This window comes from Enoplosus armatus, chromosome 12, assembly GCF_043641665.1.
Source record: "Enoplosus armatus isolate fEnoArm2 chromosome 12, fEnoArm2.hap1, whole genome shotgun sequence".
NCBI classification, from domain to species: Eukaryota; Metazoa; Chordata; class Actinopteri; order Centrarchiformes; family Enoplosidae; genus Enoplosus; species Enoplosus armatus.
In genome coordinates this window covers 10,993,663-11,012,927 of record NC_092191.1, presented here as the reverse complement: position 1 = coordinate 11,012,927, position 19,265 = coordinate 10,993,663, and the positions used below count along the sequence as shown (strand labels likewise).

At 42.4% G+C, this 19,265-nt stretch overlaps 1 protein-coding gene across 1 annotated transcript in view; it reads left to right on the top strand.

Annotated features, from left to right (window-relative positions):
• Window positions 1-2,729: 2,729 nt before the first annotated feature.
• dlg5a (discs, large homolog 5a (Drosophila)) overlaps window positions 2,730-19,265 on the top strand; it is a 35,313-nt gene continuing 18,777 nt past the window's right edge. Inside the window, exons 1-7 of the mRNA XM_070915433.1 lie at window positions 2,730-3,033; window positions 13,628-13,696; window positions 14,808-14,982; window positions 15,578-15,721; window positions 16,696-16,879; window positions 17,798-18,057; window positions 18,264-18,576. Of these exons, the coding sequence (XP_070771534.1) occupies window positions 2,730-3,033; window positions 13,628-13,696; window positions 14,808-14,982; window positions 15,578-15,721; window positions 16,696-16,879; window positions 17,798-18,057; window positions 18,264-18,576 (1,449 nt within the window). The remainder of the gene's footprint in view (window positions 3,034-13,627; window positions 13,697-14,807; window positions 14,983-15,577; window positions 15,722-16,695; window positions 16,880-17,797; window positions 18,058-18,263; window positions 18,577-19,265) is intronic.

Here is a 19,265-nt window from a genome sequence, read left to right as displayed (position 1 = left end):
TGATCAAAAACCTCCCATCTGTTGCAGGCATCCAGCTGAAGGCTGTGTAATTCACAGTTAATTAAAAATCATGAATTGCCTAATTTAATGTCTATTATAATGGCTCTAATCATTTGGGAGTCCTCTCACAGTGCCTTAAGGTCTGAGGTTTTGCAGTGAAATGATGGCTTTACATTAAAAATGTCTTAGTGTCAGTATGATGATGAAGGATACCAAGAAACTCTTCTAACATGTCGTCACAGCCTCCTTTTTGAATTGGTACCGTTCATTCAACACCTTGGGAACACTATTATTCTCATTCATTCTCGCAGGACTGAAATAAAACAGATAACACTGTTGTTGAGATTGAATTATTTAGATGCAGTCAATAAAAGTATGTCAAAAGTGAGTGGATAATAAAGTAATTGTTCTGCCACCCTTAGCACTGACAGCTCTCCATTTGCTAGATCTCCATTCAGACTGGCAATAAAAAAAGAAATCCATATAATTTTTCTGTTTCAGACAATTTGGCCAGGATAAATGATGGATATGCTTGCTGACAGTCTCTTCAATAAAATATAACGCTATTATCTTCCCTGATCCGGGCTGTCTGATAAACAAATCTGTTAAATAATATTTCAGTAAATTATCAGACAGCTAGAAACACCAGCCCTGTTGTGTAAATAATAAACTCAGTCATATCCCCAAGATAAAAAGCATCAGGCTGTTCTCTATTCAAATGCGTGTCCTCAGAAGTAGGATACAGACACAACTGTCCAATCTGTGTCAGCAGTGGGGACCTGCTTCCCTTTGATATGAATGAATTGTAATTAATTTTTCATCTGAAGGGATAGCACATGGTTGCACAAGCTATGGAGCCAGCATGGCAGAGAAACGGAGGGGGGGTTGTAGATGTCACAATGAGATTCAGTGCATGCATGAATAAGGTCACGGTTTGAGAGGTATGCCTGCAGACGCCTGCCCCTGTGCCAACAATCTTTATTCAGCTGTAGACTGGAAGCGGAGTGCATCCATCATCATCACATTGTATCTCAGGAATCCCACTCAAACACACATTTCATTTGTCACACTCACATGTTGCTTATATGTTCACATATAGCTCACTGCACTATTCTATCATATCCAACGCACAGATGCAGTACACACTGCAATTGGTTGCAGTGCAGCTTGGATGTAGAAACATGGAACATAAGCCTGTGGCTACACCAAGAGTATTATGCAAGGACTGAATAATATCCTTATATTTTTATCACTGCAGTGCATTAGCATTTCTCCTAAATAAAAAGACTTCATGTAGTCAGTGAGGATAACCACTGAGGTTCTGCTGATTTAATGTGTCTGTGTTGAATCAAAAGGTTATGATGAAGGATCAAAATGACTTGGTTCATCAATTATTTGACTGACAGAATCTTTTATGACATAAATTCATCTTAGTATGCTCTGTGGTGATACAGTGAGTTGCATCACACTGATGGGATTTACACAAAGATAACAACAGTGGTGGAACAAGTGATCCTTATCTTAAAGTAAAAGTAGCAATACTGCAATATAAAAATACTCCATTAAAAGTAAAGGTCCTGCACTGAAATGTACATGAAGTATAAAAAGTAAAAGTACTCATAATGCAGAAAAATGGCTTCTGTGACGTTATACTATTATATATTATATTACTGGATAATTATTACTGTTGCATTCATCTGTAATTAGCATTGTCCTGGTGCAGTTGGTTGGGGAGGAACTAATTTTTATTATTATATATATCGCTAGTAGTAGGAAATGTGTCTAATCATCATATTGTATAATCCCATCATATGTTTTGTTTGTAAACATCTGTAAAGTATTGAGTAAGTATGCTGTAAATTAAATGGCTTGTGGAGTGAAAAGTATGTTTCTCTCTGAATTACAGTGGAGTATAAATAGAATACAAAATGCTCAGTACAGTACATGTGTCTCAAATTTGTACTTTACTTGAGCAAATGTGCTTTGTTACATTCCACCACTGCAGACAATAGAAACATGCACTTTGCATTTTGCCAATAAAGATTGTTGCTTTACTCTAAGGATGAGGTCATTATTTACCCATCTTTACCACTACCATCGATATTTTTAATACATCTCCAGATTTTCATGTAAATTCTGTCCATTCTCATTTTTTCCGCCTGGGATTTTGGACGTACTACTGGGTGATGTGTACGCCCATTGAAGAAATAGGTGTGTTTTTGTAAAAGCCACGCCCCATTTCGCCTTATATGGTCATTGAACGGGAGGTTGATTGACAGCGGGCAGCAGCTGCTGAGTTGCTCAGACATGGCGGAGGATACAGTGTAACTGAGGATCAGCGGCGGAGTTACGTGAGTTTTCCCAGCAGTTGAGTCGTCAAAGGGCGCATTAAATGATACACAAGACGAGGACAATGTGTTCGGCTGAGGCGTACTCTGAGAGGAAGCAAAACACGACCTGAGCTGCCACACACGAGTAAGATGGAAAAATGTATCGCTGTTTAGTGCAGTCAACAGCCTTGGGCAACAAATATGGCTTCTTGTGCCTTTTTCAATATGCTATAAAAATTGATCTCCCGTGCAAGCTAATGCCGTGGTGGCTCCGGCTAACTTCTGCAAGCCGCGATAAGTTAAGTTCAATAGTCGCTCGGTACTTTTGATCGGTGAGGATATTACATCCACTTGGCCGTCTGGGTTAGCTGGGAAGCTACGGAACTACGGCGGATAGCAATGGAGCCAAAGCACAAAGAGTTGCTAGACCAGTGCCACCAGAACTTACTGGAGTCCATAACAGATGCGGACCGAGTGATCGAGCTGCTGATCGTTTCTGGTACCTTGAGTCAACTCGATAGGTTCGAACTGGACCAGAACTGTTCGTCCAGCGCCGAGAAAGTAGACCACCTTTTGAAGATGCTGATGAACAAGGAGAGCGACCATTTCCTCGACCTGTGTGTGGCCCTGGAGAAGGCATACCCTGACCTGTATGCTGCCCTGTTCGGCAACAACGGCGGAGGACCTGTGGACCACTCCACCGGTAAGAGCTCAGGCACTAACTACTCATAAACACGATTTCACTTGAATCTAAAAACGAGTGGAGCAGCCACTGCATAACCCGTGCCACCGCGAGTACAATCTGGGTGGTCTGTCGCAAGTAGACCGTGTGTGGAGAGCTACATAACAGCAAGGCTGGGAGCTTGATTTATTATTAACCGAAATCTGCATTAAACGATAATAAAGGTTCATGTGAAGGTTGCAAGGGAAGGCGACAGTGCTCCTTGCAGCATGGTTACACATTTTGTAATCAGAACTCACAGAGAGCAGCGTCATGCTCTGTTTTTAAATGTGCACAACATAACGCACTGGTCTGTATTTTTAAACTAAACATTCACAATTCCCCGCAGATCTAATGCACAGCTTGTGATTAATTCAGCCAAGGACTCTTCTGTCATTACTCTCAGCCATCCAGCACTGCAAGGCTCGCTCTCTCTCAGTCACTGCAATACACAGATTACACATCCATGGTGGTGTAGAGTTGGTTTGGCTGGGTCTGGTGCATGTGAGAGGATTTCTACTAAATGTAGTCTGATATTTGTGCATTGTTAGGAGGAAAAAAACAAAAGATCAATTCACTGATATTCAACACCAACTGCAATTTGTTATTAGTGGCATGATATGGTTATGGTACATTCGGCCGATTTGTTTCCATGACAACGGCTGTACCACTGACATGTAGGTCCATATCGACCTGTACATGGTGTGTGCTTGCAGTCTACCCATGCGTGCTTACAAACCTGAAGCATGGCGTAGATCAGTCCACTTTGCCATTTGGAGCGAGAACCACGTTGCTATCCTGACAATAACAGATTTAGCCAGAATTTTCCCCAGTCTTGCATTAATGCCACATTTTTAATTATAGTTTATTCATTGTTTGATTTGCACTGTATGTCCTCACAGCAACTGCCTCCACTTCAGTGGTTTTGGTTGTTGTTGCACACAAAGGGCAACCAAGTGTAAAAGCCTTGTCTAGTTTTGCCTGTTTTGCTTTGTCTGAATGACTGAAGCCAGTGGCTTACTCACAACCAGTGTCATGCCCCGAGGGCCTGAATGCAGGATGAGCCTTGAGATCCAAAAGTGGGGAGGAGATGCAGGGTATTGCTTCTCTTTGACATATTCCACATGTGGAACAATCTTGCAGATCATTATGACATGGCTGAAGTTTTATTTCAAACAGACATGACTGTGTCCTTTTTTTTTTTTTTTTAAATACACAATGTGATCCATAGTTTACAGCTGTCAAGTTGTAGCGTGTATCTGTCTATTACTAGCAAGCAGACCTCAGCAGGTAATGCTGAGTTGGTGTCTTGCTGCTCTGCTGACTGGAACACTAATGCTTCCTTGAGTGTTATTATTTCCTTGTATTGAGTGTTGCTGCTACAGAATAACACTCATCCTGAAATACTCTGAAATACGTTGTCAGTTGTTTACCTGTGAGCAGCTGCGAAATTGGTCCCTCTGTTAGTCCCTTGACTTTGGCTGGACATGACAGTGTGGATTTGGGCTTTTCTTCACACACCTTTTTATAGACTGTAGCACTGGGCCCCAGAGTTGACCTGCCCTGTTCTAGGAGAGCACTAGTAGTGAGTCTGGCTAGTCAGCCTGTGGTTATTCAACAGAGGATTAGGCCCTGCTCCCCTCTCTCTGGTGTAAACTCTCTCTGTGAGACACGCTTTATCATGCCTCCACAGTCCTCTGTATTAGCTTCCACGCTCTTGGCTCCTTCTGTTTTGACTCAAGTGTTGTTGGGTTTTTTTTATGTGCTTTTTATTATCTTTTAGTGTTGTGATTCGGCTGATGCGATTACAGCGTTTTAACCACACTTGTGAGCGACTGAAGACAAGCCACTCACAGAGTACCTCCAGGCAAAGAGGCTGGTAGAAACCGCACATAGGGATGAAATCTTCAGAGCCCCGGTGTGTTTGCGAACATCGCCGGGTGTGTGAAGAGAGGGAATATGAGTGTGTGATGAGTCTTGCTGATAGCAACCTGCTCTCAAGTCATCCTCCTGCCTGCTCTTGTGCTCAGATTTGCCTCTTTTGCCAGCTGAGCCTCCAGACATGCACACTTATGAAATCATCCAGACTCCAAAGAAACAATCTCACCCCCAAAGGAAAAGCATACACATGCACGCACAAATGTTCAATTGTTTAAAGTGCAGACTCTGTAAATTATTAGTGTTTTGCTGGCAAACTCCAACACATTTGCTGTAGAGAACAACAACAAATCATTCATTATTTAGCCTGTTTTGTGCATCAGTATGCCGGGGGGACTGTGGCTCACTCTTTTTTAACAAACGCTCTATCTCTGATTAAACTGCAGAGCAGAACATTCACTCAGAATATTCAGTATGACTGTTGCTCTGAAGTTTTGTTGCAGAGCGAGAGCACATTTCTGTGTTCGCAAACCGAATTTAATGAATTTCATAAATCCAAGCGGCTCCAATCAAGCTAATTTCATGCCTCGGGTTGTGTGCTCATCCCCTTGTGCTACATGGACAATATTCTACCTGAAGGAATAGAGCAGTAGAATGGATGTACTTGCAACCCCCCCGTGCTCTTTTCAGATTCAGGGGCCTGTTACAGTGATTTAAACTCACTCTGAGAGGAGGGCAACACAATTCTCCCTGACAGGATGCAACGTCCACAATCTTCTTCTTCTGCTGTCTGTTTGCCTTCATTTTCTCATCGTCTTGGTTTCTTGTTCCCATGTTTTATTGTCTTTTTCTCTGACTCACCGTCCATCCCTTTTTTTTTTAAGTCTTTTCTCTGACTCATTATATTTCTTTCCCCCACTGAGTGGTTTCATTTCTCCACACACTTAAATAGGGGGACACGCCAGAGACAGAGGAGGGTGATAGAAAGAGGGAGCAAGAGAGAGGGAGACAACAGGCCTTTTGTTGAGAAGTTGAGCAGGCCCAAAGTGCCCAGTCAGCAGCTTGCTCTGTGTACAGCAGCCGAGGACATAGGCCAGTGTGTGTGTGTGTGTGTGTGTGTGTGTGTGTGTGTGTGTGGGGGGGGGGGGGGGGGGGGGGCTCTCCTCTCTGTCAACCAGTTTCTGTCCCAGTCCATAAACCACAGTGGACAGACAGAATGAGTTATGACCCTGATGCTCTTGTCACGACTGCTGCTCTTAAATATCTCCCATGGGCTGGACCTGGCCTCACTTTCTTCTTCTCTCTCTCTTTGTCAGTGTCTGTCACTCAGTGACGCACACTATCACTCAACTCATCACCCCACTCTCTTTCCCCTCTGCACTCTTTGTAGTTAGTAGTTAGTCTTTGTAGTTACTCTCTTCTTGCTGTTTTCTCGGCGTGTAGAGGAACCCATCAATTCATCTGTTGTTAACCAGTGTTTCTGCTTAGGAGTGACTGATGACATTTGAGTAGATCACATTTTATATGGCATATCTGTGAGAGTTTTATTACATTGCGGTGTCTCTATACAGCCAGCAATGTAGGCTTCCGTTGAAACGAGCCAAGTTTTCTCTTGATTTAAGGAAGTCACCAGCGTGGTGTTGAATTCAGTGCTGGAATGATCAGTCAGTGGTAGATCAATAGTAAAATTCATGAACAACGATTTTGAAATTTCAGGTATTCATCAAGCAACAATGCAAAATATTTGCAGGATTCAGCTTCTTACATGTGAGAATTAACTGCTTTTTTCAGTGTTTATAGAATTGTAAATTGAATACACGTGGGTTTAAGATTGTTGGTCAGACAAAATGAGCAATTTGAAGACGTCACTTTGACATTTTATAGACAAAATGATCCATCAGATAACAGAAAAAATGATCTAGATTAATCGATAATAAAATCATTTGTTTCGGCCTTAGTTGAGCTGTAATTAGCAGTGTTAATAGTATAGGGTTTCTTGTCAGTAATGCTGCTCAACAAATCCATCTAATCGAGGCCTGAGATGCAGGCTAATGAGAGGCTGACCTGGGTGCTTTCACTGGGTCATTGGTGTTATTGTTCCAGTTTAATTCTGTTGTTCTCTAACACAGCATCTTTTTAGTGTAAAACTTGTACATTTTTTCACTTTAGCAGTAATATCTGATGACAGGTTTATGTACACTCTGAATGTGCGAACCACAGCCAGGAGGCTGTACTGTGGAAAAGGACTTCATTACCATTTTACACATGTTCCTCCACTTTCTAATTACCCCACAAGGTAGAGGAAATGCCAGCATCTAAATGTTTACCAGTGCTATGAAATCATGGAAATAAACAGCTTCTCTCTTTGTCTTACCACCCCCCACCTCTACTTTTTTTTGCTGTATTATGCTTTGTTCTGTCTATCCCTTCTCTCCTCATGGTGTCCCAGCTTTCTCCACCACTCTCTACTCGCCTCGTCTCTCCATCTGTTTAATTGTCTTTTATCTGCCTTGCCTGCACCTGCAGTCATTTGTCCTCCAATTTCTGGCACCTGATGCCAGGTTGAATTTGAGCTGTAATTCCCAGCAAACAATGGCGATGATAATTGCTATTGCATTTAGTACCTTCACTTTTTTATATATAAGACACAAGAACAAGAGATGACGTGCGACAAACGTCACAGGGAAGACTCGAGTTGACTATTTTGGCATTACATTGTATGCACCGTTCACAAACATGCCAGGATAGCTTGTTTTTTGACCAGAATGCCACGAAATATGATTGAAATGAGACCGACCAGAATTTTTGATGATTGGTTCCTGTCTGCTTGGGTGTTTTGGGGCATCGCAGTGATTCACTTCAATCAGAAATATGATGAAAACATGAATGCCGAGAGGGCCCTTCTGATGGTGAACAATCTTAGAATTATGGAAGAGCTAGAAGCACTCAGAAGAGTCACCCAGCTTTAATATCATATGCCTTACACAGTGGGCTATATGGCACTGCAGTGCAACACATTTTTTGTTGCTTGTAGTTGTCGTATACAATAGAAAAAGGCCTTCCTGTCATATCTACAGTGAGTTCGGTCTGACTAGTGATTATGTGCACTTTTCTTCTACACTAGACTCCTTTCTCTTGGTGACCTTTTAAAAAATTATAGTGCAGTTTAATCACTGAATTATCTCAACACGCTATGACAATGCTTTCTGATTCAGCATAGTCTCCACTGTGATTAAACATGAAAGGAATGTCACAAAGATTGCCCAAATTCCAGCAGTGGGTTTATTCCACACAGACAGGCTTTTTTGGCAGCGTTTTTGCTTCTATTTGTAATAGCTGCAGTATGTAGCAGAGCATTTGGAAGACATGTTGCAGACATCTTTCACCTTTTTGTTTTTGATCCAACCCTTGGCACAGGGAAGCTGTTCAAAAAGAAATTATGTCTCATTTATGCTGAGCTAGGGCTCTTTGCCGAGAGAAAACCCATTATGGCTTGCTGATAATCGGCTGGGCTGGATTGCTCTCATGGGCTTTTTTGGACTTTGGTGCTGCTCAGCAGTTCTGACAGGTCAGCTGGGCTGAGGGCGAAGGACCTTTTAGGTCTTCTTCTACATGTCTCTATTTTCACACAGATCCAAAATGACAATAAGGCTACATCTGAGGAAGATGCTCTTGCATCACAATCAACAGTATAACAGATCTTATTTTAAAGACATGCCACAGGGCAGACTTGGACCTATGAGTGAAAAGGGTGCGTGGGCTTTGACCATAGGCCTAGATGAACAAGGAGCTGTGAGTCAGGCGATGTGCGTGCAGTGGAGTAATCCTGGCTCATGGAGTCATCATGTTAGATGTCTTCATGTTTATGCTTAGTGTAGACTCCTTAAATCAGATGATCAATCCTTTGCCCCGGCAGCAAGGCTTCACTGGCGCATTGCCCAGAGTCTTGGCCCGTGGTGTCACTGCCCCTCCAGAAGTTAGGCCCACTGCATGGTTTACTGAAAGTCCCAGAGTGCAGGGAGGGAATTGGACAAGGGATTCTATCTTGTGTTTCTTTGCAGATCTGCAGATGCATTAACCACAATTTTAAACTTTACACAGACTTTGTAATGAGGTGTAGGTGAGGATACAGGTGTGTAATCGTCTCTAGCTGAGTGTCCCCCAAAATAAGGATGCTCCAGTATGCTGGACCGTAACGGCAATAATACTGACCTCATTAAGCTAAATGCTTATCAGCCATCCAGGACCAATCCACATTAAATACTGCTTCTTTGTCACTGTTGTTATACAATAATAATAATTTTATAAAGCTTCTAGAACAATGATAACATTTGCACAAGCCTTAAAAGCCTTAGAAGAATGTTGGTTTGTGAACGTCTCCACACTGATACTGTACTTACAGCTGTGGATTGCACTCAGGGGCTTTGTGAAGCAGTGGTGGAAAGTAACAAGGCACATGTACTTAAGTATTGTACTAAGTGCACATCTGAGGGACCTATGCTGTATTTAGCCTACATTTTATGCTACTTTACACTAGTACTACTGCTCCACTAGGCTACATTTCAGGGGCAAATTTTGTACTTTTTACTGCACTATATTTATTTCAGACTTGTAGTTACTTTTCAGATGATAATTCAACATAGAAAACATACGATGAGATTATAAGATATGATGCGTTATTATAGTTTAAAGTACCAAAATCAGCTTCACCTTCACCTTGTCAGCTACAACATTAAAGAACTACTTACATGTTAATGCATCAATAATAGTAATAATCCAATAATGTTAATATAACTCTTTTATTTTTTACTTTTAAATGCAGGACTTTAACTTGTAATGGAGTATTTTTATGTAAGGATCCAAATTCTTCATGCATACATGTACTGTGATCGCAATGTCCCTGGTTCAGTTCCAGCCGGGGACCTTTGTTGCATGACATTCTCCCTCTCTGCACCACATTCCCTGTCACCTCTCTCCTATGAACAGCTGTTGAACACCATTCTCAATGGTTCTCAACCATTATTGAGACAGAGTAGGTGGGATGTGTGTCAAGCGACGTCCTCCATCCTGCGAGCACAACCACAGCCAGGATTCAGAGGTCTGGGATGCCAAGGTAAAAGAGATGCTTTCTGCTCTCTGGCTTAATGCTGACACATCCCTCAGCCTCACTTAAGCACACTGTAAAATGAGTGGGTAGTTTTCAACTGTATTATTAGTGTTGCTATTATTTGCGCTTCTGTAGTTTAATGGCTGTGAAGCTGAGGACGCAAAAGGAGAAAGACCACCAAGACTATTTAGGCTCAGCTCGCCTCTTGGTGTGTGACTTCTCTTTTTAATCACTGTTGCTCACTGACGGTGAGAAGAGCTGACAGCGGCTAATAAAGGATAGCACACAGTATTATTTTTGGAATGCTAATGCTGCTCTTTTACCAACTGGCCTTGAAAATTGTGTCTTTTCTGTTCTTGGGAACAGAACAGACGCCTAGGCTGCGTCGAATCCATAGTTTCAAGGCTTGTCTACATGTTTCTGATAAAGGGAGTTTCAAACCTCGGCAGAGTCCAATCGCGATGATAATCATATCTGTTTTATGTTTTGGGAGGCGCTCTCATTGTCAGATAAGAGATTTTTCTGGAACTGATGAATAATTTAGTCTCACCCGACGGTGGAAGCCAGACTTTGCATCTTTCTTTGATAAGGCTCTCCTCCACCAGCCTCCCAAATCTCATGCTCTTCGTTTTCACCACGCTGCAGAATTTACTATTCCTCTCATCCACTTTCACCATGGCAACGTGTGTCATCTTGCTTTATGTGCTGGAGAACATAATCTGGTTGTCTGAAGCAACTGTTGGTTGCTGAGCACATCGCTTGATTGGGAGGGAAGGCAGAGGGGAGAGTGGAGGACGGAGTGGGGGAAGTGTAACCCCTTAGGTAGGACGAGTACTCCCCCTGACCTATTTAGATCACAGCGACAGGCCTTTGTTACTGCCGCCTCAGGTCCACTGGAATATTTCTCACCTTAGAGTGTATCTCATGATGGAAGGCAGTAGCAGATGCTCGCTCCATATTACCATACCTAATGGCAGCTGACGAAATCTGTCATGATGTGTCTATCTGTTGGAATGTAACGTGAATGTTGGTAACGATTTCTCAGGTCTGATCTGTCCTGTCTGACGGTGTTTTGGCAGAGACAGGTGGATTCTCCCGCTGTAGATCATCAGATCTATGCTACCCTAATGGATGCATGCTTTATTGATGCAGTGAGCCTGTTTACAAATGATCAGCCTCACTGACTGTGGCTGGTGCTAATTGCTATCGATGATTAAAAACCTGTCGGAAAAGGCTAATGCCCTGACCCATCGACCACCAGATAGCTGGCTTGTGTCTGACATTCAATCCATACTGCATTTGTTTGTGTGCTTACGGGGTTAACTAATCAGCACATGACACTGATCTAAATATGGGAATTTTGGTGCACATGTTTGTCCTTGCAGCCAAATGAGATTGCGAGATACTGAGGATTGTCCAAGAACTGCCTCGTTCGTGGGAGTTATCGCTGTCTGTTGATTTGCGAGTGTCCTCAGTGGTAGAGATTACTGGGATTTTAATTTATCTGAGTGTTTTGGTTTCCAAATCACAAAGTACAACATTCAAGAAGCTACATTTTTCAGCTTTTTTTTTTTCTGGCTCCGAGCTTTACTGACTCTGTACAGCATTTTAAAAAGACTTAATCCCTCAGCTGAGATGGCATAATACCTCTCAGTGGCTCACGTCTTTTACTACGACACCTCGTCAGTCACATACTGGGCTTAAGAAGTTGTTGCTTTTCATTGCAGCCATGGAAATGAGCATGAGCCTTTTGCATAGCTGTGTTGATTGTAGAGAACTAATGCTGTGCTGCCCCAGAGTGGTTCTCATCATGTCTGATGGAACAATATGAAATCAAAGCCGCGTGCTCCGAGCACTTCGCAGGGTAAAAGTGTTGAGCATCAGGGAATGTCAGAACAGATTAAAAGCCTTTCCGCCCTGCTCCTTTTTTTTTTTTTTTTTTTTTTTTTCCACAGTCTCTCCCCTTACTTCTCTCCCTCTTTGTCTCTCAAACACCCTCCCTCCTTATCTCTTTTGCGACTCAGTTAGGCTATCTCCTTTCATCTGTCCTCCTCTTCTCCGTGCCTTCCCCTTCTTTCCCCTCTTGCACCCCTCTCCTCTCCTCTGTCTGCGGGGTCTAAGATGGAGTGTCTCAGTCGCACAGAGCTCATAGTTAATTAGGCTTGGCCTTGTCACACATTGAGGGCTGGAGCCAGAGTTGTTGCTAAACCCAGTGGGGAAGCAAGGACAGAGATGGAGATCTAGAACAGTTGGCGTCAATCTATTGCCTGCTGCTGAAAAAGCCAGCTACCATTCCCCTGCTCTCTTAAAGCCTGTACACAGCAAGACTTTGTCCATGTGTTTGGCGTGCATTTATCACATTAGATTAGCATTATCTGTGACTCACTGTGCTGTTTTATGCAGGTTCAAATTTGTCTGTTATTCGTTAATGTATACAGGACTTGTTGGAATTTATTTGGAGCTGAAATGATTGGCAGATTAATCAGTAGAAAGAAAATTAGTCAGAACCCATTTTGATATTTTATATTGAGTTAAAATGCAAAACATGTCTCTGGTTCCAGCTTCTCCAATGTGAGGATTTGCTCTTTTTCTTAATCTTTATGAAATTAAATACCTTTTGGACAGTGGGCCAGACAAAACACCATTTGAAGATGTCGTGTTGACATTTTTGAACCGTTAATGCTTTCATCAATAAAATAATCAGCAGACTAATCGATAATGAATTGTCAGTTACAGCCCTACATTTATCAATTTATTTTTGTGTTTTCCCCATTTTTCTTTTCAATTGTGATTACGTGAAGAATTTTCTAAATTGTGTTTCAAGAGGGACGTATTCACTGTAAATCGTGGTGATCGGTGTCGTCTTGCAGCAGCTAACACTGCAACTTTGGATGTGTGGGGATATAAAATCTGAGTAGAAACCGTTTTTAAACCTACACTACTCCTATTGAAATTGAAATTGAATTTGGTGAAAATAAGAAATATTATTGCCTTCTGCAATAAGCACAAGTCTAAGGTATGTCTTTGACAAATATTGTCTGTGTTGTCAGCCATGTTTACGTTGCCCTTTGGAGCAGGGACTCTGTAGTATAATGGGGATCTGCATACTCTCTCCTATGGATTGTGGTCGCCTGTGTGAAATATCCCCCAGCTTAACAGTGTGTACAGCTATTCAGATAGAGAATCATTTTCTCTCCCTCTCTCTCTCTCTCCCCCTTCTCTCTATGTGCTTGACATAAAAAGAGAAAATCCCATTTCAGCCGTGACATTCTGCCTGTGTAGCAGAAACATACAGGGACTATACATCAAAGCAAGGCAGAGTGCACAGTGAGGGAAAGGAGGTTTAATGACGATGGCGGTCTGGAGCGATAATATAGAGCCGCTAAGAGGGAGTGTTGGAAGTTATTATTCCAAGTATAAACCTTGCACCAAATTTATCATACAAGTGTGCAGGGAATATGAAGCTGACTGTGTAAAATTAATTTCTTTCCACGTTGTACAGGCAGCAAACTTGAGTGTAATTGGTTAATCAATCTATCAGTGCGTTTATATCTGAAAGCATCTGTTCTCTTGGCTTTTGTGTCTCGGCAGGTTCCACATACAGTGTTCTCTCCACCATGCCGTCTGACTCAGAAAGCAGCAGCTCCCTCAGTAGTGTTGGTATGTATAATGACTCAAGATGCCTGCTATGCTATGTGTGCCATGTCAAGTCCGACTATACTATTCTATACCATCTCCAAATGCACCATAACAGTGCCAAAGTAAAATCAGCATGTCAGCAGTATGACATGTTTATGCTGTTATTTGTGTAATTCCTGATTGTCTGCTAGGCTAGTTTCCGTGTCAGTGTTTTTATTTTTACTTTTAAACCCCACACTGAGGCAAAAACGCTCCCCCAGTGTCTTTCTCTTTCCTTAAGGAAGCCATGCTTGCCTTTCCCTGGTTTTGACAAAGGTCCAAATGACTCAGCTGTGTTACATAAACCTCCAAAAGGGCCAAATGTTGAGCCAAAGATGGACATAATCCTCAGATTTCCAGCCATGGGTGTTCTTTTCAATGAAGAAAACAACCCCGAAAATGACTCCTTAACACATACATATAATGACATATAAGTCTTTGTCTATGTCTCTGTCGAGGACACACAGTGAAAGGGAATGACCTTGTTATTTAAATGACAAATCATCGATCAGGTGAATTTTAATCTTGAGACCCTGACAGGTAGAATTGAGCCGCGAGATGAAGTATATCAGTGTGGAGTTATCCCTCCTTTACAAAGACCTCAGATTCCCTGGCTTTCCAAACACGAGTGCTTAAATTGCTTTACTATATGGATATATACGGATACATTTGTTTTAGTCACACAGAAAGTACCAGAGATGCAGTACATCACCAAATCCAAATCCTATCAGCTGTTTCTGCCTTTCATTTGATGTCAGAGATTACAGATAATGTAGTCTTGTAAATCCAAGATAATTTCCTGCAAATTTGCAGCAAGTTGTCATGGAAAAACCCCTAGCAGATTATATAGGAGTTTCAGAGCAGGCAGTTGCTGCCCTGAGGACTAAACTTTGTTGCTCCCTAATGCTGCATTAGGAGTTGGTTGCAGTACTCTTCGTCCTTCAACAAGTCATCTGTGAAGATGAATTCAGTGGTATCTGGGCTGATGTGTATATAATGCAACTTCTGAATGATGATTTGCATTGCGAGGGAAACTTTTCCAGTGTGTGCTGATCAATAGTCCTAGCCTCCGGTAATGTGCTCACTGTCGCAGGTTCGCCTGTTAACGGTGAAGCGTCCTCCCCGCCCCCAGCCATCAACGACAACCGGCCATCCGGCGACAACCTGGACACCATCTTGTTCCAGCTCCGCCAGGTGACCAGGGAGAGGGATGAGCTCCGTAAGCGTCTGGCGTTGGCATCGCCGGGGACCACCTTCGACGACTGCAGGTGCAAATCCTGGCCTGCCTGCCAAGTTGTTGTTACTGGGTTTTTTTTCCCTTCTGGTTACACTTTTTATTTGGCTGATGTCTATGAATCTGTCTACTGGGATTATAGAGACTTTTTTTTCCTAAATGAAATACATCAGGTCCAAGTATCGACTCTGACCTGAGATTCATTGCTCTCAGAGCAGCAAAGTTTATGATTGGTAATGGTGACTCTCTCTAGATTGTTAAAGTCATTGTGATGTCAGCGTCCTTAGTCTGCCATGTTTTCATCTACTAATTATCTGCTGCCTGGAATAACGCTGACTCTACCTTGCAGAGAGAGGGCACTGACACTGTCTGCTTAATTAAGTTTAATGTGCTCTACTTACCAGATGTTTCTTGTGCAACAAATGATACGAAGGCTGCTTCGCTTACATCAGTGCATACTTTGTTTTTATGTTGTTTACATTTAGTCAAACATTTCATTCCTGTCCTACAAATGCTCATACAAGGGGAAGGTCAATTCTGTACTTTATATCCTATCTGAGCGGTGTTTGGCCACATTATCACACAAGGCTGCTGGAGAGTTTTGATTCCTTGCTGCTTTTCTCCTTAAGGCCAAATTCCAAAGCCAGTCATGACTATGAGCGTCTGAAAAGTCAGTGCATGAGGGCCATGGCAGATCTGCAGTCTCTCCAGAACCAGCACACCAAAACACTCAAGAGGTGCGAGGAGGCTGTAAAAGAGGCTGACTTCTACCAGTAAGTATCTCTCCTGCTAAGTCTCATGGTACCTATTTTCCCTTTTCCCCTGCTAACGAAAGACTCTTAATAGTCATTCAGTTTTAGATATTTACCTGTATTATGTTTTCTAAATACAATGCACCTAGTTTCTTAGATTTCCATAAGAAAGCAGTGGTGCATGTGTGTCAGGACTGATGTTGTAAGCATAGGATGAACATTTTGTCACCTGCCACCAGCTGCTTTTCAGCGTAGAAATAATTACGTTTTATTGCATTGTTTTACTGGAATTGCAGCAAATACTGGCATGGTGTTGCAATTAACCTAATTGAAAGAACATCCCTTGGAGCTACAGCTGGCTTTCACATTGAAAGGGAATTGGCACTGCAAAAAAAAAAACATGCATGGTTTTAAAAGCTTGGAAATGGAGGCATTTATGTGATTGAATAATTCAGCCTAACAGCTCATAAGCCGAGGCAAAATTTCTGGAGCATAGAAACTGATCATACGGTGTATTAGCTATTAGAGAGTGCAGCTAGTTAGAATATTTTCAAACATGACAGAAGCAGAAGTTGTCAAATTAAGATGTTAATTGCTAATCAGATAGACATTTTATCCAGTATATAGATAACAAGGATGCTTTGTAAAGTAGATGGACTAAAGATATTCCACACAGAAAGCTTAATTAAAAAATTGTAAATCTAAGAATGTAAAGTTAGTTAGCGTGTTGCGCTGTTTAACACTTATTATTAGTGAGGGAGGGCATGTTAAGGGGATTTTTAATTCTCTTCAAAAAGCAGGTGATTGCACAATAGTCTACTTTCTTTATTTAAGTTTTACATGTTGCATATCACCCACAGAATTTTCCTGCTGGGTTTTAAGCCCCCCCCCCCCCCCCCATTTACTTTATGTCATCAAAGCCTGCTTTCTGTTATGTATATTTGCATGTATGATGTCGATCTCCCTGTACGCACACGTACATTTCCTCTTCCCAGCATGCTGCACAGCCGAGTCTTGGGCGAACAGACGCAGCTGAAGGAGGAGATGGAGACACTCAGGAGGGACAATGCCCAACTTGTCCGAGAGCACAACCACCTAAAACAGAACTGCGAGGAGCTCCAACGACTGCACAGTCAAGACCAGAAAGAGCTGGCGGACCTGCGGCTGCAGCAACAGCAGGTATAATCCACTATCGCACACACACATACACGTTTGTGGGTGTTTGCTGTAGCTGCCCAGATGTTGTAAAGATAGGAATTGCCTTCAGAGATTTACTGATATGGCACAGATGTTAGAGCCAATACACAAAATCTAACTTCAACTAGTCGTTCATTTGCTACGGCATCATACATGTTTAATAGTTTCTCTTTATGCTTTGAAGCCATACTGTTGGAAAGTCAAACAGTACTGCCTGTTGTCTTCTATGCATTGAATACATTGTTCTAAACACCAAGGGTGCTGTGACCCGTATTGGACTACTATGCAGTACTGTCTCACACAGCACCCATGGGAACACTGCAGTGGTTAAGAGCACAGGGCAGCCAAGCAGAGGAAAATGCATACAGAGCATTTCTGAAAAGGGCAAGCGCAGAAGAAAAGGGCTTTGGCTTGGGCAAAGGGCACACTGACCCAAACCATGTAGCTACAAGATCAGTGTATAATACGCAGTGTATGCTGTGTAGACGAGGTCAATACAGCCCTCGGGTCACAGCAGTCTGTCGGGAATCAGGAGGACTATATCAGCAAGACCTGCAGTAATTAGACATCCAGTCTCACAGAGAATGAATAATGCAGTCTGAAGGACACACTCCACAAATAAAACAGTTCATTTTGCAGGCCAGCCATTTGGTTTTACTTTCGTGCCTTGGTGCAGTTCTAGAAATAGTCTTACACCTATAAAAGCCTTTGTTTAAGTTGGAACAGGATTTGCTTGCACTGTAAAAATAGAATCCTGCCTACACATTGATGCCATCTGCTGCTAAGGTGTGGCACAGCAAATACAGGTTTAGCTCGATTTCATCTGATGGCATCAACACTTTGAACACTATCAGTAGTTTTAGAATGTCATTTCATATGTACTTTTGTCATCCCTACCAGGTAATGAGAGAGAAGGGCTCGTCAGAGGTGTTAAACAAACTGTATGACACAGCTATGGACAAGCTGGAGGGGGTAAAGAAGGAGTATGATGCCCTGAGCAAGCGTTACAGTGAGAAGGTGGCCAATCATAACACAGACCTGAGCCGCCTGGAGCAGGCCGAGGAGGAGAACCGAAGGCTGCAGAAGCAGATGGATGCATTGCTCAAACAGCGAGACTCCGCAATGCACTACCAGCAGCAGTACTCCACGTCGATGAGGAGGTGAAAGCATTTATCACCTGCACACACACGCAGAACAAAATGAGAAAACCTGAGCAGTGTTATACTCCAGGGAAAATCACTTAATATCGACATGTAGTAAATATTGTGGTTCAAACATGTGCTGGTTTCACCGGCTTGAATCAGTCTAGCAGAGGAGGTCATCTCATAAAACTGTTAGCTAAAATGCTCACCATCGTCCTCCCCAGGTTTGATTCAGTGCAGCAGGAGCTGAACAAGTCCTCAGCTCAGAACAAGGAGCTGCAGAGAGAGATGGAGCGCCTGCAGTCAGAGGTGACGCGCTACAAGAACCTGCAGCTGAAGGCAGCCAAGGACTGCGAGAAGTACAAGGAGGAGAGGGACTCCGTGTTCAACGAGTACCGACTCATCATGAGCGAGAGGGACCAGGTGATCAAGGAGCTGGACAAGTTACAGACAGAACTGGAGGCAGCCGAGGCCCGACTGAAAAACACCTCTTCAGAGAGAGTGGTGGCCAGTGAGGAGTTGGAGGCACTCAGACAGGTATCAGGCTAAAGAATGTATCAAATGTACACAACTTTAGTTTATATGTCGGTCATTGCTGATGTACTCTTAATATCAAAACATCAACTGTTCTTATAAATTCTTACAAACAAAAAACACAAACAATTTATCAAATATTTTGGACTATATCAAACAGAAATGAATGAATCACATGATGATTAAGCTTTTACTCACCAAATCCGATATATTATAGACTTTATAGACGATATATGTTAAATGAAAAAACTTGAGGGATCATCGATGATGATTCAAAAGCACTCTCATGTCTCTATGGTAAATATATAGCTGGAGCTAGCAGCCAGTTAGCTTAGCTTAGCAATAAAGTCTGCAAACAGAGAAACAGCTAGTCTACCTCTGTCCAAAAGGGACCTCTAAATGAACACACTATATCTTGTTTGTTTAATCCAAAATGGTTATCTGGTGGACTCTTTCTTGCTTGGCCTGCTCCAGTACCAGTAACTTCCTGCTTGGCCTGCTCCAGTACCAGTAACTTCCTGGAGTTACTGGTACTGGCCAAGAAATAGTCCAGCACATAACACCTCATGTCCCAGTGAATTGTTCTTTTTACACTTCAGTTTTTGTATGAATTAGACAAAAAAGATATGACATGTTAATAAGTGAGCTTTACAGGTGCTGGTATGCGGATTTTGTAACCTTTTGTACAGAAC